General features: G+C 39.4%; 3 protein-coding genes across 5 annotated transcripts; 1 reads left to right on the top strand and 2 right to left on the bottom strand.

Moving 5' to 3' along the window:
* Nucleotides 1-2,561: 2,561 nt before the first annotated feature.
* On the bottom strand, nucleotides 2,562-4,967 carry LOC137102596 (gap junction Cx32.2 protein-like). Its single transcript, XM_067482266.1, has 2 exons — nucleotides 4,758-4,967; nucleotides 2,562-3,573 (listed from the first exon to the last, which is right to left on the bottom strand). Exon 2 carries the CDS (start codon nucleotides 3,555-3,557, stop codon nucleotides 2,685-2,687), a length of 873 nt encoding a protein of 290 aa, XP_067338367.1. The 5' UTR covers nucleotides 3,558-3,573; nucleotides 4,758-4,967; the 3' UTR covers nucleotides 2,562-2,684.
* Nucleotides 4,968-7,496: 2,529 nt separating this feature from the next.
* LOC137102597 (gap junction Cx32.2 protein-like) lies at nucleotides 7,497-11,187 on the top strand. Of its 2 annotated transcripts, none has more exons than XM_067482267.1 (2): nucleotides 7,497-7,654; nucleotides 9,056-11,185. In XM_067482267.1, exon 2 carries the CDS (start codon nucleotides 9,068-9,070, stop codon nucleotides 9,830-9,832), a length of 765 nt encoding a protein of 254 aa, XP_067338368.1. In that variant the 5' UTR covers nucleotides 7,497-7,654; nucleotides 9,056-9,067; the 3' UTR covers nucleotides 9,833-11,185. The 2 variants fall into 2 exon arrangements, with proteins under 2 accessions (XP_067338368.1, XP_067338369.1); XM_067482268.1 differs by having other exon boundaries at nucleotides 7,503-7,654; nucleotides 9,059-11,187.
* A 2,327-nt stretch (nucleotides 11,188-13,514) lies between these two features.
* On the bottom strand, nucleotides 13,515-26,284 carry mcm9 (minichromosome maintenance 9 homologous recombination repair factor). 2 transcript variants are annotated; one of them, XM_067482265.1, is made up of 15 exons: nucleotides 26,179-26,284; nucleotides 25,355-25,542; nucleotides 24,482-24,632; nucleotides 23,100-23,206; nucleotides 22,318-22,524; nucleotides 22,153-22,234; nucleotides 21,647-21,847; nucleotides 21,439-21,564; nucleotides 19,612-19,731; nucleotides 19,334-19,508; nucleotides 18,873-19,075; nucleotides 17,344-17,547; nucleotides 16,741-16,823; nucleotides 16,509-16,654; nucleotides 13,515-15,928 (listed from the first exon to the last, which is right to left on the bottom strand). In XM_067482265.1, exons 2-15 carry the CDS (start codon nucleotides 25,517-25,519, stop codon nucleotides 14,143-14,145), a joined length of 3,756 nt encoding a protein of 1,251 aa, XP_067338366.1. In that variant the 5' UTR covers nucleotides 25,520-25,542; nucleotides 26,179-26,284; the 3' UTR covers nucleotides 13,515-14,142. The 2 variants fall into 2 exon arrangements, with proteins under 2 accessions (XP_067338366.1, XP_067338365.1); XM_067482264.1 differs by having other exon boundaries at nucleotides 21,439-21,560; nucleotides 21,643-21,847.
* Between the last annotated feature and the right edge of the window lie 1,187 nt (nucleotides 26,285-27,471).

A 27,471-nucleotide genomic window follows, 5' to 3' on the forward strand; every position in this document is an offset into this window, starting at 1 on the left:
ATTCAGGAAGTATATAGTACTTGTATTTTACATCTGTAGTTTGCAGATTCACATTCTTAGAAAAACCTAATTCCGCAGTTTATATTAACAGTTGTTGAAATCAAACTGCGCAAGTCTGTATGCAACAGAGGCAGCTATTGTTTTATGACTATTTTCACCATATCTTTCACCTTATGAGAAGCTGTTGGACAAAGCTGCACTACATATGGACACTGGTGTTATCAGATTCAATGCTGTTTAAAATGCATAATAAAATGCGATCTATATAACATTTAGAGCGGGCACTTTTACTCCAGTTAAAAACTACTACCACTTGTAATGGAGTATTCTTTTAAAGCAAGTATTTGCACTTATCATGCACAGTATAGAGTTTGTGTTTTACCACCTTAGTGTGATAATATCACATTCTGAAGCAGGCCACTGAGTGCCAATGCCAGCAAGTACATAGAAATAAATATGAAAACATATTGTCTATTAGGTGAATATGTTTCTAATGCATAAAGTCTAATGAAGGCTGTAAGCAGGACAAAGCATTTATTTAGTGAGATTTCACATCAGCAGATAGTAAGATGTTTGATCTGCTAGTCAATAATAGATGTTCTCTTGTTTAATTTTATGCATTTAAATGTGCTACAGTATTGACTATGTGCCAACTATGTATTATAAAGTATTTATAATGCCTCATACTGTCATGGGTGCCCTGTAGCTTCTATCATGGTTTTTAGTTATAATTTAGTTTTTGATACAATACTGAGTTTTGCATCACTATTCTCTGATATATAAAAGCACTCTGATCTGATGACGTCTCTATAAGAAAAAACTCTATGGCATAGCCTGCTGCGGTGGTTATGAACTCTTTGCTATCACAATAATGAAATCTAAACATCAAAAAATATATAGTACTATTATTATGGATGTAGTTACACTCACCGGGCTATATACTCCACTAAAGACAGAGTTACAGCTTTTCATAGTGAACACTTGTGTATTTTTGAACTTGCCATGACAACGCTCAGGGTTCCCATCCTGCAATTCAGCAGCGCACAGCACCACCTAGTGATGGAAATGATGTAACACATGTGCAGGTACAGTCTTAGTGCTATGTGGTCTTGGGTTACCTGCGTTTGACTTAAGACACAGAGACTGTGCTTTTTTCACATTCTCAAAACTTTTAAAACTTTAAATGATGCCATATGTGTCAGTTTTAGGTACATTTGTTGTGTTTGCCAACTTAGTAAGAGAATTTATAAAAAGGTAAACTTTTTACATGATAATAAACTGAATGTTATTGTAATTAAGATATGTCTTTGGTAAATGAGAAAACCAAACTGCGGCACATGCTCCTCAGCTGCAAACAGCTCAAAACTGCTGAGTCATGCAACTCTGCATAGTTCTTATTAAAAAAAATAATTTTGAATGGACTGGATGATTGCAGCTGGGACAAAATCCTGACAAAAATAGGACTACACCTTTAAGTTTGAATAATAAGGAATTTTTAAAAAAATATGAAATTCATAATGATTTATATAATGATTAATTACGTAATTTTGTAACCTTCTGACTCAGTAATGTTTTGACTGACAGAGTAAATGATTGGGGTTGTCTGTAATTTTTGCTGTGACCTGGACACTGTGCATCTGCCTGGTGCCGTTAGTGACCTTTCACACTCACATTCATACTTTTAGAGTCACAAATGAACCCAATGCGAAGGGTAGTGCTCCACAGACACACACTGCATTGTGTGGGAGCTGTTCTCTGGCTGCATTCGATAAATAGGCCTGATTGTACAGTACATTGGCATTTTAATAAAGGTTTCATTACTTCTATATTAAACAGCTCACCTAACTTTTAGGTGCGTTGCCGTGTGGAGCCAGTCCTGTTCCATGTCCTAGGCTGAAATGCCTTTGAGGAGGTAATGTGACCAATTGGAAATGGTAGAAAGGATATTTCTTGTACTTGTACTCCTCCTTATACTTTTCTCCCTAGGACTTAATTCCAGTCTGTCAACTTTGCAGTGTTGCTGGGTTCTTTTTAGCATGTGTGGTTGGGGTTTGGTTTGGTGCAGCATCTTCCTGCAGTGGGGTCCTTCCAATAATAGGTTGATTTATTTGCCTATGTTTATTGGCTTAAATTGACATAAAAATCCGAACATTGCACGATACCAGGATACTATTTATTCTGCCTTCATATTCAGTATTGGGATGTGTTAATAAAGCCATGTTTTGTAAGTTTGATGCACTTTAATTATAATTTTATTTACAATTTTAAGCATGCTGTAAATATATTTGACAGGGACAATGCAGACAAACAAGGAAGTGTCAAGGAAGTGGTGCATAAATGGAAAACATGCTTTCGTTAAAAGCTCTTTTTGCACTTCCTGTCCTACTGTAGCCTGAGCCTGCTGGGAATGCAGTTTATTCACAGGGTTCAAAGGTGAAGCCACAAACACATTCCTACAAAATGCTGATACCTGTCCAATATGTCCTGCTAGGAGCAAATATTTCCATTTCTCTTTAATTCATGTATAAAGTTGAACATTTATAGCTAAATAATTGCAAACATTATCCTGAGGAATAGCACATTTTAATAAATCATTCAATACACTCCAGATAATATCCATGTCAAGAAATGTTGAAAACAACAACTGCAACTACAGACGAGCAAATGTGTGTATAATTCATGGATCATGTGTCCTTCTCTTTACTGATGGAGTCACAGTGTTTGTCAGGATCATTGAGGTCAGTCAGACCAGGACAAGGCAGAGGGGTCAGCAGATAGCCTCCATTCCGGCCGCTTGTGCCCTTCCATGCTGGGCTAGGCGCATAGGACTGTGAACTGAGCGCATGTTCCTGAGCTTGAACCCGCTTCTTGGCTGCCCTGTTCTTGCTACACAGCAGGTAGATGATCTCGATGATGTTCAGGAGCACGGAGATGCCCGAAACTACAAGCATAAAGATGATGAAGATTGTCTTCTCAGTGGGACGTGAAATGTAACAGTGGGCACCAGAATACGTGGCACAGGGTGAAGTTAACTGACAGTGGAAGTCGAGGGGTATGATGACAGAGCCAAAGATGTAGAACTGCCCCACAGTGAATCCTATCTCCAGGATGATCTTGGCGATCAGCTGGATCATGTACGTGCCAAAGAGGATGCCTCTGATCTTCACCTTCCCTCTATCATCTGTATACTTGGGTTTCTTCTGCACACTTCCATCTTGGCTGTCCTGAGACTGCTCCATCATCCGCTTCTCTTTGTGGATGATGTGGACAGCATGGCCCAGGTAGACCAAGGTGGGCGTCGACACAAAGGTGATCTGCAGGACCCAGTAATGAACATAGGACAATGGGAACATCCAGTTGTAGCAGTTGTGTTTACATCCTGGCTCATAGCTGTCACAATAAAACTCTGACAGTTCATCTCCCCAGACTTTGTCTGCAGCAGCACCCAGGACAAAGATCCTGAAAAGGAAAAGGACACTCATCCAGATCTTCCCCACCACAGTGGAGTGAGACTGGACCTTGTCTAACAGTGCGGACAGGTAAGACCAGTCACCCATGGCTCGAAACGAATATCTACAGAGGAGGAGAAACACACAGACATTAAACTTACAATTTACTCAGAGAAGACAGTATTAAAGTTTGTGTGGTTTGTGAAATAACCAGAATGTCTGTCAGAAGATCATCTGCCTTTAATGGAGCAAGTAAAAGTGCAGCTATTAAGTATTTAAGTAGAAGTATCACTTTAGTACATGGCTAAACATTTAATTACAAAGTACAAGTACAAGAATTATATTTTCTTGTATTTGTAAATCATTCAGCTGGTAAATTCTTTTTTACCAGGTTTATGTACATTAATACATACAGAAGAAGGTCTCTTTTTGTCAGAGCGTGTTCAGCTCTAAAAATTATTAGTTATTTAGTCAAGGTGGCTTTCTGAGTAGATTAATGGAATTGTGGTTTCCTTTTAGCAAATACAAAATGGTGTAAAGTTTTCTTTACATACTTAATGAAGTTCCGAAAGACCAAACGTTTTTCTTCAGTTGAGTAAAAAGTGAAATTATCTTTAAGTACAGTAATTAAATAAATGTCATTTCTGCCGATGGTGTGATAATATGTACTTATGACTATCAAGTGACTTACTCCTACAAAGGGCTGAAGTACGGTTTAATATTCGTTCTATAAATGCTTGTGGGAAAAATGTTCAATCACACAAGGGGACGAACTCTACATCTGCCATATCTGGACAAGATTAGATGCTCCTCATCTGACTCCCATTTCATAAAAACATGTTGCTGGTAGACATAGTCAAAAAACATGGCATTATTACTAAATAACAGATCCATGTCAAGAAACTGTAAACAAAAAAATAATAATACTAGGTAATATTGCCTCATTACAAATTATATATTACAGGTAAGAAAACATGCTCATCTTTTAGAACATCTGAAATGTGCTTGCCTTTACTTCTATACCTTTAACAAGCTACTGAAGAAACCCTGAATTCTTTTAAAAAGAGGAATAAATATAATCCTAAGATGCAGTGCAGGTGTTTTCACATTTAGCATCGTGATAAATACAGATGTCTTACTCATAGAAGTTGCACATGCTTTAAACAGAAGCAAGTTACTACGAAATATGCTTAGGCGGCAAAAAAGACATTTCCTTAAAGAAACATTAAAACTCCTACTGTGACACCATAAAATGTTATTGAACAAGTGTTTCTCATTTAAACTTGACGAAAGATAAAATGTACTCGCCTGTCAGATTGCAGAAAATCTTTTCTGTGAGCCCATCACAGAAAAGCCCGACTGTAGGCAACGAAATACATGAAAGAGTGAAGCGGGAGAGGTTTAAATACTGCAGTTAGACTGACTAAGGCGTGTACAGCTTCTCCTTTCACTCAGCCCCAACTCGTGATTGTTTTGATGAGTCTGGTAAAAATGTAACAACTCACAATTCCTGGTAAGAACGTTTTGATTAATACACTCTAAATCATCGAAAATTCCACAAACTGGGGTGTATTCACTTGACAGACACACCTTGTTCTGTATTTGAAATGTGGATTAGTCTAAAAGGGAGATGTAGAATTGCAACATCTTGTCTAGTATTACTTAAAGGACCAGTGGGCTGAGGCACGTACATGTAATAATGTGAGACAGTGAGTAATGTCACTGTCAGGGTGATTTCAGCAACAGTGCAGGTCAAATGTTTTTTCCCTAAGTGGAAGGAAACCGCCCGCGGACCACAGGATCAGTGGTTGAATCCCTGATCCTGGCTATGTGTTCAAAGTGTCCTTGAGCAAGACACTGAACCCCAACTTAGTTGCTCCCGGTGAGTGTTGGCCAGCTGCATAGCAGCTCCACCATCGTTGTGTGTGTGTGAGTGTGAATGGATGAATGGGAAGCAGTGTAAAGCTCTTTGAGTGCCAATAGGTAGAAAAGCGCTATATAAGTGCAGAACATTTACCATTTACCAAGTTGCTTCTGGTGGGTCAGGTGAGCACCTTGCATGGCAGCCACCACCAACAGTGTGAATGGGTAAGTGGGAATCAACATTGTAAATGCACTATATAAGTGGCCATTTAGCATCTACTTAACCATCGGATTAGCTGCTCAGTCCCTGGTTCCGTTTGGCGACATGAATTAACCTAACATGCATGTTGGTGGATTGTGGGCGGAAACCAGAGTACCCAGAGGAAACCCACGCAAGCACACAGACAGGCCACGGCCGGTCAGGGTGCGAACCCGCAAGCTTCTAGCTATGAGCGAGCAGCGCTAACGACCCCCCTTTTGCTTTCAGAACCAGCTTCTTTCTTCATGCCGTACATTTAACAATGTGCTGGAAACATTGCTTAGAAATTTTGCTCCATATTAACGTGATAACATCATGCAGTTGCTGCAGATGTGTCGACGACACATCCAAGATCAAAATCTCCCTATGCACCACATCTCAAAGTTTCTCTGTTCAACTGAGATGTGGTGTCTTGATGATGTGGTCTTTTTGACACAGCACGTTATCCTACTTGAAATAGCCATCAGAAGATAGGTACACTGGTCAAAAACTGATGGACATTGTCAGTACCAATATTAAGCTGTGGCATTTACACCATGCACAGTTGTGCCAAAAATATCATCATTGATACAATACGGATCAGATCCTTGCTTTGATAATTCTGATGCTACCATTTAAGTGTTGCAGCAGAAACCAATACTCATCAGAGCAGGCAATGTTTTTCCTACCTTCTGTTGTCACATTTTGATGAGGCCTTGTGAACTGTATATAGTGCTTTTCTACCTATTGGCACTCAAAGCACTTTACACTGCTTCTTATTCAGCCATTCACACTCACACACCGATGGGGGAGCTGCTATGCAGCTGGCCATCGGGAGCAACAAAGTTGGGGTTCAGTGTCTTGCTGGAGGAGGTGGGGATTGAACCAACAATTGTGAGGGTGGTGGTCAACCGCTCTACAAACCTGCGCCACAGTCGCCCAACTTGTAACTTGTCTTGATGCCTAAATGCACTGAATCATCTGATTACATTTTGCATCAATGAGCAGTTGAACAGGTGCATTTCAAACTCTAACACTGATCAAGCTCTATTCAGGTCTGGAATTATAGAATAAACTAATCATACAGGCTCATGCTTTGACAATAAATAAATGAATATTTTATAAAACAGTTATAATTACCTCATTTTAATTAAATCAGCTAAACAGTTTATCAATTTTAGATCTTAGTTCAATTGACTAAATGTCCAATGGATTGTGCAGTTATCTGAACTATATAAACTAAACTGAACTGTTTATATTTTAAGGTTCATGATGAAAAAGAAAAATCCTGGGCTTTCATCATTTATAATCAGTATTCTTATTGTAATGAATTATAATATTATAAAAAAAAACAAGATTTTCAAGTGGACACAGCACAAAGATCTGAGTTACTTTAACTCTGAACAAGTTAAGAGAACTTAACCCTCTTTTATCAGGCTTGTTCGTCCATCGCATTCTTGAGAAGAAAATAATTTCTTCTAATATGGCACAAATATCCACTTGTCCTTAAAAATAAATTATGCTGTTTGATTCTCTGGGACCGCAATGGTCGGGCACACTGCATTGCATGATGAGAAGCTGCTGAATCTCCTAGGAGATAAAAGGTCACCTACTGGAACCATAATGATGGGAGGATAAAAGCTGAAAACTGTCACTTCTTTCCAATCGGGTGTCAGGAACAAGACCGATTTTTATATCTGGCACAAATGTCCATTTGGCACCATGGATGAACTGATGTGAATTTAACCAGCATTAGAAAAGCAGAAAGCCCAGAGCCTCCAAAACCCGTTCGACTTGAAAGTCTGTGTCTTCTAAAAATGTTGTTCCAAGGTACATGAGCAGAGTTTGTAGGAGTGAGGGTTATTCATCTATTATGGAACAGCTTGATGCTGTGTCAGCAGTCGCTAAGTAAGCTGTTATTTCTCAACACATGTCAATTTCAGAAGTAATCGGTGTCACACAGTCACGTCCCAGCTGGGGAGTGTGGGCATGTCAGAATTGTGATGATTCTGCAAGCATCTGGAGGAATTATAAGAGGGAAGTGAGAGACTGTCAGTAGCCGTGGACGCAGACTGACTGAAACAAGGCAGGGGTCAATACTGAGGTAGGAAAAGCTCTTAACGTACAAATGCATTATCAATTATTTATTAGTTCATATGTGAAAAGGGTAACCGAGAGTGGAATTGTTTGATTTTATTTCCAGCCTTCGGGGACAGAAATTTAATTCATGCACTGTCTGAGAAGCATTGTTCTAAAATGTTATTACTGAGAAATGTACTTTTAATCAGAGGCGTTCTGTGACCTAAGTTTGTAACTCAGTCTTTTAAAGTAGTTATAGAAAGAAACCGTAAACAATACACGTAATGAATCGCATGCAAAATCTATCTACCCTATAATCTGTTGTTAGTTTTGATGAAGGCAGATTTGATGTATTTTTTTAGGAATAATTTAGCCCCTGAGAGAAGAGCTGATAAGGCCACACTTCAGGAGGGATCCTGCTTTGCTTTGTGATGCTAATTAAAAAACACTGTCTGCCCTGTTTCTACTATCCAGTCATTAAATCCGAATTATAAAATTGGTTGGTCAGTGTGTTGCAAGCAACTCATGTGATGTTGATACTGAAGTGACTGCGGACACACTGTACACAAGGCTGGATTAGGTAGTCAGCCCTTTTCTGTTCACTTCTCAAATTTCTGCCCCACTGTCCCCTATTGTTTTTTTTGTTTTTTTTCCAACTGATACAGTTTTATCATTTAGTTTTTTTGGTAAGTTCCTTTGGTGAGTCTGAGAATACATTTAAATTTATTGTTTTTATTATTCTGTTGTATACTGACATACTCTTTCAGATTTAGACAATTTTAGTGCATTGCAAATCAATTTTGAAATTGCTTGTTTGCCATCAGTCAATAACATACAATACACAAGTGAAAAGTAGTTTTTTTGAAAATACTGCAAATTTATTTAATAAAATTTAAAAAAAAAATGTTTTTGATTTACACAGTGGCAGTCTCAGACTCTATGGTCACTTTATGGGGCAGTGGCAGTGAACACTATTTTTTTTTCACTCCCCCCTTATTAAAAATTGTTCATATTCTTAAATAAAAATGGAATTAAATGCATCTTTCTTGTTAGCAGGCAATTGGTTTAAATGGAGATTATTTGAGTGCAGTGACTGTATTTAAATTATTTTAGTATAAATACACAGAATCCGTATCCTGGACAAATGTAACACCAGGAAGACAAAAGACTGAAAATCCATCATCAAGAAATGGATGGAATATGGCAAAGGTATCAATCTCCTTGTAGCAAACAGTAGGAGACTAGTGAGGGAGGACACAAAGTCCTATGAGTCCTCTGAAGGAGTTACAAGCTTCATAGCTGAGTTGGGAGAGACTGTTCAGACAAACAGTAATTTGTCCATACTGTACCACATATGTCCCAGTGTATCAGTATCCATTTTGAACGGTCTTGACCTGACTCATGTCCATATGTGTTTTCTCTGCAGCAGGTGTTCAACATGGGGGAGTGGTCCTTTCTGTCTGATTTGTTGGACAAGGTGCAATCCCACTCCACTGTAGTGGGGAAGGTCTGGATGTCTGTTCTCTTCCTCTTCAGGATCTTCATCCTGGCTGCTGGTGTAGACAAGATATGGGGAGATGAGCAATCAAACATGGACTGTAACACCAAAAGTGTGGGCTGCAAAAATGCCTGCTACGATCAAGCCTTCCCCATGTCTCACACGCGCTTCTGGGTTCTCCAGATTCTCACCGTCTCCACACCTACACTCATCTACCTGGGCCACGTCCTGCTGGTAATTCGGAGAGAAAACAAGCTGAGGAGATCCGTGAAGCAGAAATTCGGTAAGGACGGGATGATTAAAGCTCCAAAGTATTCAGATGAACGTGGCAAAGTGCAGCTGAAGGGGGCTCTGCTGTGCAGCTACATGATACAGCTGCTGTCCAGGGTCCTGCTTGAGGTGGCATTCATCGTGGGCCAGTACTACATATACGGCTTCATCCTGATGCCCGATAAGATTGCATTTTCACACAAACCCTGTCCATCAGAAGTACACTGCTACATAACCCGTCCCACAGAGAAATCAGTTTTTATCGTCTTCATGTTGGCGGTGGCTGTGTTCTCAGTGATCCTTAACATTGTGGAGATATTTCACCTGATCGTCTCCAAGGCAAGAGAGAGGAAAAGGAGGAACAGTGGCTTATTTTCCCCGGAGACACTCGGTCTCAACAAACCGAATTACAATGAGAAAGTTACATTTTGTTGAAGGACTCAGTCAACAGAGGTCTTCAGATTTCAGGCAGATCACGCAGTCTGCCAAGGACTTTGCTTACAGCTTTTAGACTCGAAATACTGAGCTCAGTCTTCTAAAAGGGCTGCATGTAGTTTGTATTTTGTATTTTACTTTTGACTTTGCACATTTAATAAAGTTGTTGGAGCAGCAGGATGGACTTTGTTTGAAGGACAACTTTGATCATTTAATAAACTAATGATGTTTTAAAAATTTCCAATACAGAAACTAAGACCGACAATTGTTTGTAGTTTAATCATGTTTAATCATCTGTGCCACAGGCTTCTGTTGTTATCCAAAAATGATTAAAACAACATCAGATAAATGCAACACGACGTGTTTCTTCGTTCCAAATTCTTGGTGGAGAATTTTTTTTTTTAAAAAGTTTCCCCTAATGCTCTGAATAAATATAAGTTTGACTGCACACACAAGTACACTTCAGATTTTCTTAGTGGATTTAAGTTACAAACGCTAACATGTCTTTAAAGTGCCAAATTTTAAGTACTAAGCTAAGACACTGATCTCTCTGGGCAACAATGTGACTGAGTTACTGATAAAATGCTGTTGGTCAAGTCTTGTACAGTTTGTTCATTATCAACAGAAGTAAATACTCCGTAACAATTCACCAATCTGCTTATATTTTTGGTATTAATCTGCGTCTGCAAAGTAAACAAAAAAGTGAAATAAATGTAGTGGAAAACAATATTCTCCTGTGAGCTGTAGTGGAGTAAAATTAGGTAATACAATGGAAGTACTTCAGTAAAGTAGTTCAAAGTTTTACCTAAGTACAGTACTTGAGAAAATGTACATAAATTACTGCCTCCACTTTCTTTTATTATTATTAAAATTGTTTATTTTTGGGGGGAGTCTTACTCCAAAAGAAAAAAAATAAAAGCAAAGAAATTAAGACCGACTGTGTTTTAGCTTCATGCCTTCACCTCTGGGGAAAAAAGGAGACAGTGAACACCACAGTAGCTGCGTGTCAATCAAACGCAAAGCACATTGCTATTTTACTCAAACATGGACCACTGTTATGACATAAAAATGTGAAATGATTGTTAAAAATTGTTAATAATTCTTGTGAAAGCCCAGACAATTGCACATCTTGTACACATCACTCATACAATGTGTACTAACTTTGTCCCTTACAGCCTGGTTTCGACTAATGCCAAAAAGACTGCATCCACATTTTGACCACACTTTGTCATCACTCACTTCAATCTACAAGGTTCAGCTTTACCAAAAAGCTCTTAATATCATTAGAGATTATTCTCACCCTGTAGCTCCCTTCATCCCCTCAGTGATGAGGTTCAGACAACTGAATTTATATCTCAGCTTTAAGAAAAAAAAAAAAAAAAAGCAGCACATCCTGAGAGGAGCTTTAAGCACTTTAAGGCACTTCTTGTTTTTGATTGATCCTCGTGGTTTTGTGGCATATTGCGTTAGCTTTTCTTTTATAGTCATGGTGTAGTAAGTATTTTGAAAAAAAAAAAAAGTATGTCGTTTTCACATTGAATTTTTTGAATAAACGTGTTGTTGAAATGGCCAAACAGTTAATTAATTTTACCTCAGGACATAAATAGTGATTTCATTAACTTATAATATTGAGAGCTGACATGATCAGACATTTTCGGAATGTTCGTAGAATTACTTTTAGGTCCGTTCAGACCTTTAATGTCAGTGACAACATGCAGAAACACACACACTTTCTGTTGATGGAAAGTTGTCCTCGACTCCAAGAGCTAAAATCAGTGTCACAATGACAAAACGTGAATCATTACAGCATAATAATGCTGTGGGCTTGCATGACAATATAGAAACAATTGTCCAGGAAACCCATCCTGTTACAGTGTGGACTGCTAAAAACAGACTAAAAAATAAAAAAAATCCATTATGTTGAAACCATGTCTGCCAAAAAGACAACCTATTCAAAAAAAAAGAGGAAGTCCTTTAATTCAGTTCTCTTTTTATGTACAGTATTGTTCAAAGTAATAGCAGGACAATGTGACTAACTAATCCAGATTTCCAGATTCTTGAAAATAGATTAGCTTCACATAGACGTCTTCTAACTGTCACAGTACTTACAGGTAACTACAGACTGTTTTTGATCATCCTGGAGCTGATCACTGGCTGAGCCTTTTCCATTCTGGTTATTCTTCGATCCATTTTGATCGTTGTCTTCCGTTTTCTTCCACGTCTCTCTGGTTTTGCTCTGGAGTTCATTTTAGCTGAACAGCCTATAATTATTTGCACCACTTTGTAGGTTTTCCCCTCTCCAATCAACTTTTTAATCAAAGTACGCTGTTCTACTGAACAATGTCTTGAACGAGCCATTTTCCTCAGGCTTTCAAATGCGTGTTCAACAAAGTGCTGACTTCATCCTTAAATAGGGGGCCACCTGATTCACACCACAAAATTGCTGAGCTCAGCGACTGAATGTCACACTGCTATTTTTTTGAACACAACCCTTTCAACTAATTGCCCAATTGCACAGCCTTAAGAGCTGCATATCATGAATGCTGGGTCTTGTTTGTTTTCTGAGAATCTACTGCACCTGCTGGTACCTTGTTTGCCATGTAGCAATAAAAAATAGACTAAAAACCTGGATTATTCTGGTTACTCACATTGTACTGCTATTACTTTGAATAATACTGTACAATGTTATCTTCCCTCAAAGGCCCATTTCATATACTTTTACTATGCTTATGATTTTCTTTTCGAAACACTTCTCACGGCTTTTATCAGTAAAATTTTGGCACCATTGCCATTATGTCTGAGAAGGAATAGTTTGGGACCTTTGCAGAACAGAAACTTATGTGATTTGAATACATGTATAACAATCTCGCTCACTACAACTCCTAAATGTTTCCGCTCAGAACAAAACTACACAGTAAGAAATGAGAGCCAGTGAACAGCCCTCTTCTAGAAAAAAATCACTTCAAAGTTAACCCGAGGCTCAAATAAACTGTCAGCAGTCTATAAACCAAATTAAATTTAAATCAAAGTCATAGCATTTTAAAAAGGTACATTTCACCCTTTGCTGTTTTATAAGCTGCAGCAAAGAGATATAATCTACCAGCTCATGGATACAGTGAATCAGAAATGTAATACACGACACTACACTACAACTAGGTTGTGTCAGATGACTGAATTTTAGGTGGATTTAATATTGCACTCATGAAAATATCAGAATAAGGGCAAATTAATAAACACAGAAATGCACCCCAATATCTGTTCCAACATGCAGCCAACAAACAAACACAGCATTTATCCGGTTAATCACCTGTCAGCACATAAAGTGGTTAAAATCAGCTTTTACCTTTACCATTAGTGATCTTTGACCCTAAAATTGGTTTCTAAGTGAAAGTTACTGTTCTTCTTCCACCTCACAGCGCAACACATTTTGCTGTTGTTGACATGTTTGCTATAGCATTATTGAGACAATCGTTTTTTTGGCTGATCTGTGCATTTCTGTCTCCTCAACCCTCGTCGGGTTTTGTTAATTGTGGATGTTATAGGGTTTTAACTTTTTCCCTTACTATTAACCATGATCTGCCCCTTTCAAGATCTCTCAGGATGAATCTGTGAAACAACACCCCCCCCCCCCCCCCCCCCAATCACAAAAATATGACAAAAAAAAAATATGACAAAAGTGGCCCTGTCGACTCAGTTATCACATACTGTTGGTGTAAGTGATGAAATATGTTGGTAAATCTATCCCAATTTTTGAGACATATTGCAGTCTTCAAATTGTTGAGCAAATATATGTATAAAAAATTATAATCAAATTTCTCACTTTCAGTATTTCATATATTGTCTCTGTGCTATTGTTGATGAACAGCAAACTACACCAACAGAATGACTTTTCATTTACAACAAATTAGGTATCAAAAAAGAACTGAGAACAATATTAAATAAATACAAAGGCATCGTGAATTTATAATAATGGGTTTCTTATTTCCAGCAAGTTTTCATTTTCAAGTTGACGTCTCAGACATTTAAAAGCTTTCAGGAAAAAAAAAAAAAAAAAGAACATTAGGCCTCATTAATAAGTGTTGTCATGTCAAGAGCCACTGAGATTAAGATCCAGCAAAATGCAGGACAGGACGACCACCTGAATGCCTGGAAAATATAACAAGTTGACATATTTTCAGGCTATCAAAGATGCCCAACTCGTAGATAGAAGAGGTGAAATAATTCCACCAATGCCCAGAGTGTAACTCTATATGCAGTGAATCATTGTAGAAGTATTATTTATGAACACATGGTGACAGTAGACTATGATTTCAAACTTTGGCTTTCTTTAAAACCTCTTGATCCCAGTCAGTGTCAAGAACATCATTACTTAACTCAGCAGAACCAAACAGGGACAGTCTTGAGAGCAGGCTTTTGGAACCACCAACAATACTGGGTGGAGGACCCAGTTCAAAACACTTTCTTTTCCTCAGATTGACAGAGCCGTCATTTACGCTTTTACCACTGTTATTATGGTTTGAAGGATGATGGGACTCCGTCGCCTTTGCTGCCACCTGTGTTTCACTTGGTGACACTGTCCCTCGTTTGTCCTCCTGTGCTGGTGTGAGCTCTCCAGCTGCGGGCAGCAATATGTCCTTTACTCTGTCCACTAGAGTTCTCTTTGCTCTAGAATCAGCTCTCGAGCATTCAGCATCAGGTGGGTCTGTCTCCACTCTGCAAGAATGATCTTTTTCCACGTTGGTTTTAGCTGCGGGTGTGGATTCAGCTGTACAGGTGAATGCAAATTTTGATAGTTTAGCCAAGGTCGAGGAAGCTACCGTGGACGTGGTGTTGCCCAATTTAGATGGGGATAGATCACAGATGTGACTGCTTGAATTAAAAACTGGATCACTACTAATAACCTCTACTTCAGTCTCAATACATGTGTTGACTCTGGCTCTTTGTTGACCCAGATTTTTTGTATCATCACTGCTCTTCATTCTGCTCAAAGTTTGTCCTTCTGTCCGTATTTTTTCTTCAGTCCCTTTGTCCTTAACCAGCTCTGAGGGTGTAAAACAAAAATTGGTCTCACCCCCGCTGTCTCCCCCCTGTTTCTTGCTGCTTCCACCTTCTGAAGGATATTGGGTCTGTTTCTGTCTTTTCTTTCTTTCATTCCTCTCTATGTCTGGAAGTAGGTTGGTTGAGTTGCAACGTACCTGCTTTTCTTTGCTCTTTATGCTCTTTCGGTTGGTGTAGTGCTCCCTGCTGCCTGGATTACATTTAATTTGGGACTGTGCGGTGATATCTGAGTTGGCATTGAAGCTGTCAAATGAAGGTTTTATCTTCTTCGGTTTAAATATAAATTCTGACAACTTTGTGTGCAAGTCTGTTTCAACTCCAGCTGCCAGCTTCTTCGTCTCCACAGCGCTAATGTTCTTCGTCTGTCCCCTCGTGTCTTCTTTCTCAAATCTACTTTGTTTAACAGAAGACAGGTTATCCTGACTTATGCTATTTGAGGACTTTGTTTTGTCTGTTGACTGTGTGCTTCTAGTGTGGGAATTTGACGTCTCATCTAGAATGTTAGTCACATATTTATTATTTGTCACCAACGCCTCTCCACCTCCTCTGTCAAACTGTTGATGACTCAGTTCCAGCTCCCTGAGTCTTATGTCTCTCAGGTTTTTAGACACTTTCTGAAAAACACACCCTAAGGACTCTGGATGTTGTTTTTCTGTTGCTAACCCAGACTGCTGAACCTTCCTAGGTTCATACCTATTTTCTATAATCTTGTCCTTTTTCTCGATTTTTCTGTTGTCTTCCTGTAAAGCAGAGGTTAGTGTTCCCAAAGGATTTGAAACAGCATCACGGTTAATTAAGCCACTGACAATTTCCTTCTCAGTTTGACAATTTGTAGATGTTTCTAAATTATTGGAGTTTGGTCGTCCTTTTAGGTTGTTTTGAGTTGATGTAATTCTAGGTGATATGATACTGTCCGAAGACACTGATGAAGTGATGGAGTGGAACCAGTCCAACCCACTCTCTGCCACGATGTCACTCTTGTGGTTACTGTTGGAGCCATGGTTATTAGTTGGTGAACTAGAGATGTTGCCTTTTATCCTAAAAAAAAAAAAAAAACACAGATCATCTCTTTTAGGCCAAATACCAATTCATATCTTATATCCCCATCCCTCATCTTCAACTTTCTTCTCAAAACAAACCATAATTGAGAGTGGTTAAAATTCCCTCTAAGTAATGGGACAGGCCTTCAAGGCCCTGTTCATTATCAAGGATGTACATGTATATGTTCAACTCTATTAAACTTCCTTTTTCCTTCCCTGTATTAAAATACCTGACCTAGAGGACTTTTCAAACTCTGATAATGATGAATTTAAAGAGCTTCCGATGAAGCAGGTCAACAAAGACTACAACCTCTATAGTACTGACAAACAAGTGAAATCATTAGAACTGAGATTTTCAAATCCGTTATCCATTTTTCATCAACAAGCAGATTGTATTTGACTACATACAAGACAGTAAGAAGTTTACTGCCATTCATGTACAACTAGGCCTGAAACTAAAACCAAGATGGATGTAGACAGTTAGTAAAACTCCCCTTTAAGCACTGAAGCTTTCATACAAGTAGTGGAACAGTTATTAATTGAAATTCAACAAATGGAAAAAGCAGTCAGGTACTTACCTGGTCAGTCGTTCCAACTCCTTCTGAAGGAGCAGTGGCAGGTTCAGTCCTTTCAGCAGTACCTGACACTGAGTTTGATACTGCTCACTGGGGTCAGCGGGGAATGAGGTCAGTAAAGCATTTACATTTCCCAGCAGAGCCCCACCCTAAAGAAGGAATACATTACTTAGTTACGGCCGCGGGATCATAAACTACACGCTTAAGGTGCAAGACGGACGTGTTGTCTCCTTACCTGCATGGAGCACTCCATGACAGAGACCGCCATGACAGCATCCTCTATGGTCACCGTCTCTCTGTACATGAGTTTGGCATGGGCTGTGAGGTGGAAAAACAATTATGTGGGACTGCTGCTTTCAGGTATTCATACAGATTTCTATATATCTGATTCTGAGTTTGGCCCAAAATGAAGCTTTTACTCTTAAGAGATACACACTCCATTACACTCCAAAATCTTAAAAGTGATGTCCATGTGTGCACATTATCTTGATAACCAAATGCGTAAGTATAAACTTTTGTTTTACAGCTTACGTTACACAATAATCCAAATGGAAAAATCCTACATGCTAATGAAGATACAAATTTCTAGGTTGGCCTGCAAAAAAGTAAACAAATCAAAAGTTGGTGAGGATATTAATTTTATAAACAATGACGAGGATTTATCTAATAAAAATGTGGAGACTTCATCACAATTAGTAACTCATGTTTTATAGTTTTTTCACTTTATCTGGGGCTGGATCTTCATGGTAACCTGTACTACAGGGCTAAACGGCTCCAGAACAAATAATCTCAAAATAATGAGATGTAAATGTGTTTTTGGTCAAAATGTATCGCTCACCTTCAGCAAGTCTACTCAGACTCTCCAGCATGCGGATGGTGGTACGAGCAGCATTGCGGCCATCACTCTGCCTCTGCAGTTGGTAGTAGCGGGTCAAGATGGTGTTGGCCTCCTCAGACACCTGCGGCTGTAAGCGTTTAATCACGCTGAAGTAGGCCTTCATTTTCTCTATGGGCCACAGTCCAGAAGAGTCAGCAGGAAGTCCTAAAAGCACAGCAACAACACATCTGACGGTTGACTAATTTCCTCATAAAGACTTGGAGATGGCATTATTACATTTACATTTAGCAGACGCTTTTATCCAAAGCGACTTACAAGTTTATTACAGCCTCACTGATGCCATTACTGATGTTAGGACATAAAATTAAAGCAACGATGTACAAATCCTCCCTTAACATAATCAACATTTAATCCTTTATCCCACTCAGTCCACTTAGTAGGGCTGTGCATTTAATGAAATTTAGATTTCAATTACAACTTCAACAAAAAAGCAAAATATCAAGATTAATTTCTGAGTTTTTTTTATATTGTGTTTCAATTCCACCGCACGCCTAAGCTTTGCAGCAGAGCGTCAACCAGGCTGTGGCATGTTTAGTTCAAAGATTATACACCCAGTGGTTTACCTACTAGCTAAACCTGTTAAATGGTAAATGTTCTGCACTTATATAAGGCTTTTCTACCTATTGGCACTCAAAGCGCTTTACACTGCTTCTTATTCACCCATTCACACTCACACACCGATGGGGGAGCTGCTATGCAGCTGGCCAACACTCACCGGGAGCAACTAAGTTGGGGTTCAGTGTCTTGCTCAAGGACACTTTGACATGTGACTAGAGGAGCCGGGGACTGTGAGATTGGTGGACAACCGCTCTACCTTCCTACGCCACAGTCACCCCCTGTTAGTGTCCTATCACAGTCAGGCAGTGCAATACCACAGAAGAAAAGAGCTAAGTGACAAGAATTACAACAGACTATCCAAGTGCTCAAATGGGGACAGTCTGGATTATTTGTTTTCATACATTTTTTTTCAAGAAGCAAAGCGTCGCCATGTTGGCAGAAAAGTGAGGGTACTTCTCTTCTCTGTGTTTTATTCAGTCAGGTGACAGACTGAATAAAACACACTGGAGACTCTGGAGTAGTCAGAGGTAATTGGCAATACTGACTTCTTTGTAGCAATTCTGCCATTGTTGTTCATGGTTCTTCTTATGGTAGACTAATGAAAAACTTCATTTCCTAGAACATACCCTAAGTTTTCTTGTGGCCTTCCAGACTCTCACATAAGCTGGTGTGATCTCACCCAGCCGCACATAGGTCAAAGCACGTCTGGCATCTGTCCACCAAAACAAACTAATTCTATAGGTTTCACAAAGCTTCGAGCACCACTGTACATATAAATAAGCTACTTAAATAGAAAATTATTATTATACATATTACAGCATCCCTGATCAAAATATAAAAGTTATTCAGAAGTCACAATAACTAATAATATGTTTTGTATTTCCTGATTCAAAAGCACATCCTGTACCCACCTCTGTCCTCTAGAATAAAAGAGGATATGATACGGTCCCACTCTGGGTTTCTGGTGTCCAGTAGAACCAGAACCAGGTCAAAGCGACTCAGCAAAGGGCTGGCCAGAGCCACATTCACAGACAGCGGTTCATTGGGATCATACTGGCCTTTAGGGTTAGTAGCTGCCAGAATGGTGGTTCGAGTGTTCAGCTTACACACCATACTGCAGAAACGCAGAAAGACCAGGCATAAACAGAACAGCGATCAGGATACTCACAACAGAAATCTGTTTAAGAACACTGTCTTCCCTTATTTCACATTGACTGTGTAAAAAAAGCAAAGACTATCCTATTAGTGAAAATGTTACTTTTTGCTCTCCTTCTTCAATATTATGACTTATTACTGTCACAGTCCATTAAAAATATGCCCAGAATTGCGTCCCTAGATTGGAATTTTGTGAGTGTATGCATGAGTGCCCTACCCAGCTTTGGCGACACTGATAGACTGCTGCTCCATAGCCTCATGGATACTGATACGGTCGTGTTCCTTGATGCTGTTGAATTCATCAATGCAGCACAACCCACCATCTGACAAGACCAAGGCACCTGCCTCTAGGTGCCAATCACCCCCATCTTTCACCGCTGCTACTGTCAGTCCTTCAGCAAATGACAAGGGGTATATAAGAAAATTCTGTTTATCCAGTAAATATCACCTGATTAGGTATGTTTATATAATAAGCATGTATAATTCTAGCCCTACCTGCACTTGTTGATCCAATGCCAGCGGTGAGTACCGAGCGGGGCATGACTTTAGCTGCATACTTTAAGAACTGAGACTTCCCTGTGCCTGGGTCCCCAACCAGCAACATATGACACTCGCCTAGAGAGGACCAAATTAACTCAACACTTAAACAGTATCACACACAGGATCTGTTTTTCCAGTGACAAAAATCAACAGTCTGTCTGAAGGTGGTTTTCACAGAGGTGCAAGGAAAGGACTAAATCCACTTTTACTCATGCACTCCAATCCTGACATTCTCCTGACTTTGTCCAGAGGGGATGTATGTGGGAACGAAAATGTCAGAGTGAGACACTCCAGACAATATTCAGGCTTTATCCTTTGACCCCCCAAGTACAGAGTCCGTGTTATGTGCGTGAGCTGGTGAGAGCGGTACACTGCTCTGTCACGAACTCCAAGGAGGATTTCATGTAAATAAATGTACAACATTTGTTAGTTGGAAGAAACAAGTGATTTCCGTTTATAAAATTTGCACAACCAGGCAAAATGACACCAATGGGCATACTGTCCCAAGAGTCCCATTTATTGTGTGGACAGAATAGGTCATTTAAGGTTGTGGTAAGGGTCAGTTGAGTTTAGTGATGTGTTTAGTTTGTAAGCTGCTTTGCTCTGCTGTGTTTACTGAGGGTCAAAGCATTATGATACATTCATATACATCTTTTTCACTTCAGCCAAAAGAGACCAATTGAAATAAAAAAAGTAATTAAAAAGATTTAATGAGAGATTTGTTTCATGTAAAAGTTTTACAAATCTGAGTATTTTTCCAACTTGGAACTGGCTATTGGAACCCATCCCTTGTGGAAATCGTTTTGGCAGAAATAACAGCTTCAATTCTTCTTTGGTATGTCACTTTAAATCTGAATTTGAGTAGTTTATTTTCTATTGTCTGACAGATCCTCTCAAGCTTTATCAGACTGGATGGGAATTGTTGGGCCTTTCTTTAGGTCTCTCCACAGATGTCCAATGTTTTTGTTGAGCAATGTTCACCCTATTGACCAATCAGAGAAACTAATGCTTTCTGCTGCATTAGAAAGTTTTTTTAACGTATTTATTGGTTGTATTTAGAAAAGTGCGACTACCTAAAAGGCTGTGCAGGGCGTAGGGGAGCATAAAAAGTAAAGAAGTAAAGAATCAGTCACAGCAGGAAGCAGGGTGAGCTGAGCAGAGAAGACTGATTCTAAGTCACACATTAGCACTAGTTTAAGTTCCACAAGGCAAATTTAACCCTGCAGGATAGTCAGACTTGTCCTGACTGTATCAGGATGTTTGCACTCTGAAGCAGGTTGTCTTCAATCACTTCTCTGTATTTGAATGCCAGGGATGAGCCAGAGGAGGAGCAGTGTCTGGTGTTCATAAGACTTGGTGGTTAGAGTTCTGCCCAAAAAAGTAAATGTATGTCTCATCAGATCAGACCATATTTTTTTTGATTGTTTTGAACTGAAATACATTTACAAATCCTTCTAATGTCTAATACTGTGTTTTCACACTTTTGATGCTTACAAATGATAGTTTTATCAATTTTAAATTAAATGTACTACATTACGGACAGGACAGTGGTGGAGTGGTTAGTGATGCTACCTCACACATAGAAGGCCTGGAAGCCCTGGCTGACTACGGCCTTTCTGTGTTTGCATACTGTCCTCTTGCTTGCATGGGTTTCCTCTAGGTGGTCAGGCTTCCTTCCACAGTCCACAGACACAAAGCTAGTACAGCCAGTATTCAGTTTAACTAATAATCTGAGTTGTTTCCAGCTTCTTCATGTAAACACGCAAGTAACATGAAAAATACCCCTTATTTTGGTCCCCGAAGAATCTACTCTCTGCACGCCCCCAGCCAACACCATGGCCACGGACAGTTTAATCACATACATGCCAAAAACCTGTGGGCACAGGCTCGCCAAGATCTGGTTTCTACCTACAAAGAGTAGAGAGAGATCACATTTTAGTAACAAATTAAGAAAATAGTCCAATTTTTAATGACGTACAGTTTTACCTACCAGCTATGGGATCATGTTTGTAACTATTCCAGAAGTCTTCAAACTCTTTCTGAACATCTTTCATGAGCAGAGGAGCGGCAGACTGCTGGTTGTTCACTTCTATGTTGTTGGCTTTAAGGACCAGTTCCACTTCACAGCGAGTGCCATCATAAAGCGGTTTCCAGCGCTGACATATCACCCCATAGACTGTCACATCATCTCCTAGGAGCAACCGATACGGTCAAAAAATGACTGAAAGCTACAGCAGAAGAATGACATTCTATAACGCCACTTCAAAGAGAAAATAAATACTGAGGTGTCTCTTGTTCCTTCATGCTGTTTTTTTTGTTTTGCTAGAGAAAGAGGAAAATATTAAAATGCTTCTGATTATAGTGAAGTTATACAGGTAGCTAATTGAAAGCAGTCACACTATACATTACAATGACACTGAGGTCCAAACACATTTTGAACTTGTAGGCACATTATTGGCTGTTTGGAAGAGCTGACATGCTATTCAAAGTTCTTACCAGATTTACAAGTGTCAACTAGGTCATCCTCCAGAACCACCACCATAGAACGGGGAATACTGCCCACTGACAGCCTCTGGACCTGAGGTGTAGGGGAGAGCAAGATTTATACAGACCAAAAGAAGTCTATAATTAGGGATCACATGTATGCAGCAGTTGTCTTACTTGCTCTTGTATCTTAATTTCCTGATAGTCTTTGCAGGCAGCAGGCTCAGATCCTCCAGACAGACAGGTGAATTTATACGAGTTACAGCCATCAGGGTTAGGGCAGGCCATTGGTGAGACGAAGGTGTAGTACTGCTCAAAATCAGCCTCCACTGTAAAAACATGGCGACATTTGGCGCACATGTAATCGCGCTCGTATTCCAGAACCTATAAGAGAAGAAGGAGGTGCTGCATTCAAATCCACCAGGTTCTTGGTAACCTCTCTGACAAAGGCCCTTATCCCACAATTGCTCAGTCTGGCCAGACTACCAGTTCTTTGAAGAGTCCTGGTTGTGCCAAACTTTTTCCATTTGAGAGTTATGGATCCTTGCCTTTCTGAGCTCTGCAGGCAGTTCCTTTGAACTCATGGCTGTGGCTCTGCTACAGTATGCATTATCAGCTGTGCGTCTTGTATAGAAGGTTGGGTGCCTTTCTAAATCACATCTAAGTAGTTTAATTTACAACAGGTGGACTCCCGTTAATGTGTAGAAACATAACGAGCAACGAAACAAGAGGAACCTGAGCTAAATTTCAAGTGTTGCAATAGGTCTGAATACTGAATAGGCAAAAATAGAATACAAGCAACCGCAGTTTGGTGCAAATTGATGAAAAGGCTTTTCTAAATGAGAGATTTCAGTTTGGTTTTTTTATTTGCTAACTTTTCAATACATTATATTTAATTTTCTTTTACTTCATTTTTGTTTGTTTAGCAATTCAGCTCAATTTGGTGAAAATCCTCTTACCTTGGCAACACTGGTGCGTATGACAGTACCACTGACAGACAAAAAGTGGCCAAAATCCCTGGACTTCGGAATGGTGTCTCTGGTCAGTTCTGGACACACTGGCAGACCTGGGCACAAATGAGGCAACAAACAAGAGAGTATTAAGGAATGTATTTAGGAGATGAACTTCTTCTTCTTCTTCTTTTCCTTTCGGCTCTTCCCTTTCAGGGGTCGCCACAGCGAATCATGTGTCTCCATCTAACCCTGTCCTGTGCATCCTCTTCTCTCACACCAACTAACTTCATGTCCTCTCTCACTACATCCATAATTCTCCTCTTTGCTCTTCCTCTAGACCTCCTGCCTGGCAGCTCCAACCTCAGCATCCTTCTACTGATATATTCAAAATGTCTTCTCTGAACATGTCCAAACCACCTCAATCTGGCCTCTCTGACTTTATCTCCAACACATCTAACATGACCTGTCCCTCTGATGTCCTCATTCCTGATTCTGTCCATCCTCGTCACTCTGGTCTCACCACCGTGTTGAACATCTTTCCTTTCATTCTCGCTGATACTCTTTAATCACACAACACACCTGACACTTTTCTCCACCCGTTCCAACCTGCCTGGACTCGCCTCTTCACCTCTTTTCCACACTCTCCGTTGCTCTGAACCGTTGACCCTAAGTACTTAAAGTCCTGCACCTTCTTCACCTCTGCTCCCTGCTCTCACTACAAATCACAATGTCATCTGCAAACATCATAGTCCATGGAGATTCCTGTCTAACCTCATCTGTCAGCCTGTCCATCACCAGAGCAAACAAGAAGGGGCTCAGAGCTGATCCTTGATGCAGACCCACCTCCACCTTGAACTCCTCTGTCACACCTACAGCACCTCACCACGGTCTTACAGCTCTCATACATGTCCTGCACCACTCTAACATACTTCTCTGCTGCTCCAGACGTCCTCATACAATACCACAGCTCCTCTCTCGGCACCCTGTCATACGCTTTTTCTAAATCTACGAAGACACAATGCAACTCCCTATGACCCTCTCTGTACTTCTCCATCAGCATCAGTAAACTATAAAACTCAAAAACACAAACTTGCAGTCAGCATGGACATTATTCACAGAAGCATCTGAAATACTACCATAATCACAGGTCTTGAAAATCTTTTTACTCTGCAAATGTACTTTTTTCTTACAATGTCTCCAGGACACTTCCCATTCGAGGTTATCTGGATGTGTCCAGATAGACTACTGCAGTGTGCAGTACAAGAGATTTTTGTGAAATCTGTAAACTAGACATGTAACATTAACACTATTACCCATTTAGTCTCACAATGTATGCTGTGGGCAGCATCTGGGAACATGTGTTCATCATTCCCAGTTGGATGTCTGACCTGTAATGCGAGCATGTAGAGCGTGTCTCATTCTCTGCTCTTTTGCTCGCTGTCCTCCATGGTCTCCTAGTAACTCCAAAGCTGCTCTATTTAACACTTTATCAAATATAGCCAGGACATCTTTGGGATAAGCGTTGAAATAGTCCCCAACCTGTTGCAACACAGTAGAAATACTATGCAATTACTCCAGTCTCCAAGAGGAATAGTTACAAAAAATACTACCTTATGAAACACATAAACATATATATACTATACGGATAAGTGACAAACAAAAGGGAAAATAAACACGAACTGTCCCAGTAAAGTCCTGGTCCACCAAAAACTACCAGAACAGCCTAAGTTTTGCTTGGCACTGATTATTCAAGTCTCTGGAACAATATTCTTCCAAAACAAGCTGTCTAACTAGTGAGCCAAAAATTGATCATACATGTAGGTGTTCAGGTGCACTGAGATCTGTTAAATGTTGAGGGAAAGGCATATGATATGCATCACTTTCATTCTCATCAAACACTTCAGTGACTCCTTACGATATCTGGATGGGGGCACAATCATCCTGGAAGAGACAACCTCCCATCATGATAGAAACATTTGTGGCTTTATCCTGGGATAATTTGCTAATTTGCAGTGACCCCTTGCCCTTCCACCGTGTCGAAGCATCTGTATTTGTTATGTTGTTCCACTCAACTATTTTTTTTTTCAGGTTTTCCCCTTAATTTGTCACGTTATATCATATCCCAAGAAATACTGTTGAAATAAGTGTTTTTAAATCACAAATACAGTGTATAAAAACCCATTATATCTTATTCTAACTATATACTAGCCAGGCTATATTAAACCATTGTGTAAATAGAATGTGTTTTGAGCTGACATTACCTCCATATTGGTTTCAAACAATGTCATGGCATTAACAACAACAGCATGATGAGTCTCTTCATTAGCATCTGCAAAAAGCTGGAGAATGTCACCATGGTGATGCTCTGTAAGATAGGTTTCAAACACCTGGCCAATCAGGGCCTCCTGTACAGGACTTATCAGCATGGTGAAGTGACATGCATGGAAGCCTTGGAAGAACAGAAATGAGTAATGCAGTGGTCAGAGTTTAAATTTGATGCAATCAACTAACATAACAGCTTTAAGTGTTATAAAATGCACATAGAACATGTAGCTGCTCTCTTTTTTTTTTTAGCAGATTTAACTGCAAGATGCTACTTAAAAATCAAACACATCCTATGTAATTATCATGAAGGATTATTTTAGCAATTGATCAATGCATACAAACATAGCGAGGAAAAGGGGAAAATGCCTGTTAGTTAGAGCCCAAAGTAACATCTTACAATGGAAAACTTTTATTATCTGACCAACAGTCAAGTTAACACAAATATGCAGTGGATAATTCTCACATTGGTCCAAGTGAACTAGTGTCATTTTTTGTTCGCAAAACAACTATTGGTCCAAGTGATTAATAAAGTGATTTTTACAGATGTTAAACATGTCCACATATAGGTTTTTTGTTGGTGGTTTTTCATTACAAATCACAGACACACAGGCTACTTTTCAAGTAAGAAGTGGTACAAATAAACTAAATAATTTAACGTTACATGTCAATAATAGGTATCTAGCGTTGGTCGTTTTTACTTCTACTTTCCTTTGTAAACGTGGCAAACAATGTTCTAACAATGAATGAATGTTTTACTTACTGCGTCTTATCTTAAGACTCTAACACGTTTTCCTTTAATCAACCACCTACTTTAATCACGTAAATAACACTTTTATGCCGCGCGGGGTTTTCTCCTAACCCGGAAGACTTTCGGAGGAGCGCCGTGACGTGCGGCGCGCAATCACGTGACCGAGGTTAGTTTTTTTTCAGACAGAACTGTAATGTAGAACACTGATAATAAGATAGTCCTTGAAGGTCTTTTGTAAAGTATTAATGCATTTTTTGGGATCATATAAATTAAAGAGTTCCGAATAACTAAAGGCTTTTCAATGTTCAAGAGACCTCAAGAACATTTTGGTGCAATACATTAATACCATTTATTGATTTCCTCACATGTAAAGTAAACTCAGAAAGAAGATGTAACATAAGACAGTGCAGTATGTTGCACTAACCGTGAGGAGAATTTTTTTGCTCCTACACTTCTCAGAGACAAAGTTGTGATTGTCAGTCCTGCCTCATTTTCTGTAATGCCTGATTTTATTCTGAAATGTACTAGAAGAAATGGATGGGACAGTCTTTTTGGAGACATAAGGACGATGGCTCCTTTTTTTGCTTTTAGAGAAAAAAATGAAACATACTAGTTCCTACTACTACTATACTAGTACTTTGCAGCAGAATTTTTGGAACATACCGATATGTTATTTTAGTCAGACCTAAACTAATGCAGTTTGATGCAGCAGCCCTCTAAGAAATCCTTACACACATGAGCAATATACTGTTTATTGTTGTTTTACAAATGTTTTCTCTAAAGGGGAAATATCCCTTATATCTCCCTGATGTTTTAAGGATGACACCTGTCTCAACTATGTCTCTTTAAAATTTTAAGAGAAACATATGTGATTGAAACATGTAAGACTTTGATTATAAATGTGTTACACATTACATTCGATGGAGTAAAATCTATAGATATTGCTATTAGATGTAGTGGAGTAAAAGTCAAATTTACTTAAGTACACGTGTAGTTTGGCTTGTGTTTTAAGTCGCATCCAGACCTGGGACTGGCACAAGAAGACACTAGCTTGTGCCCCCTAGTGGTTGCATTGAGTACAATAACTGAGATTTTATGCAAACTTATGAGGCTGTCGAGAAATTACATTGTTGGAATTACACTGGTCACTGCACTTGGAAGCATCTTTTAAAAAAAGTGTGTATCAGCTAATGATAACCTCACCATCAGTAATGGATATACCTTCTATTGAGCTGGCTTTTATACAATTTTACACAAAAAAGGTATGGTGATACTCACTCTGCCTTGCAAGTAAAATCTAGGAGA

Source organism: Channa argus, chromosome 17 (genome assembly GCF_033026475.1).
Source record: "Channa argus isolate prfri chromosome 17, Channa argus male v1.0, whole genome shotgun sequence".
In the NCBI taxonomy this organism is placed as follows: domain Eukaryota; kingdom Metazoa; phylum Chordata; class Actinopteri; order Anabantiformes; family Channidae; genus Channa; species Channa argus.

Coding starts and splice junctions, on each gene's coding strand:
- mcm9 (XM_067482265.1), bottom strand. CDS start 25,519: ATGCTGATAAGTCCTGTACAGGAGGCCCTGATTGGCCAGGTGTTTGAA. Junction 22,235..22,317: donor AAATTAAGATACAAGAGCAA/GTAAGACAACTG, acceptor CCTACACCTCAG/GTCCAGAGGCTGTCAGTGGG. Junction 16,824..17,343: donor TCTGAGTAGACTTGCTGAAG/GTGAGCGATACA, acceptor TCCACCTCACAG/CCCATGCCAAACTCATGTAC.
- LOC137102596 (XM_067482266.1), bottom strand. CDS start 3,557: ATGGGTGACTGGTCTTACCTGTCCGCACTGTTAGACAAGGTCCAGTCT.
- LOC137102597 (XM_067482267.1), top strand. CDS start 9,068: ATGGGGGAGTGGTCCTTTCTGTCTGATTTGTTGGACAAGGTGCAATCC.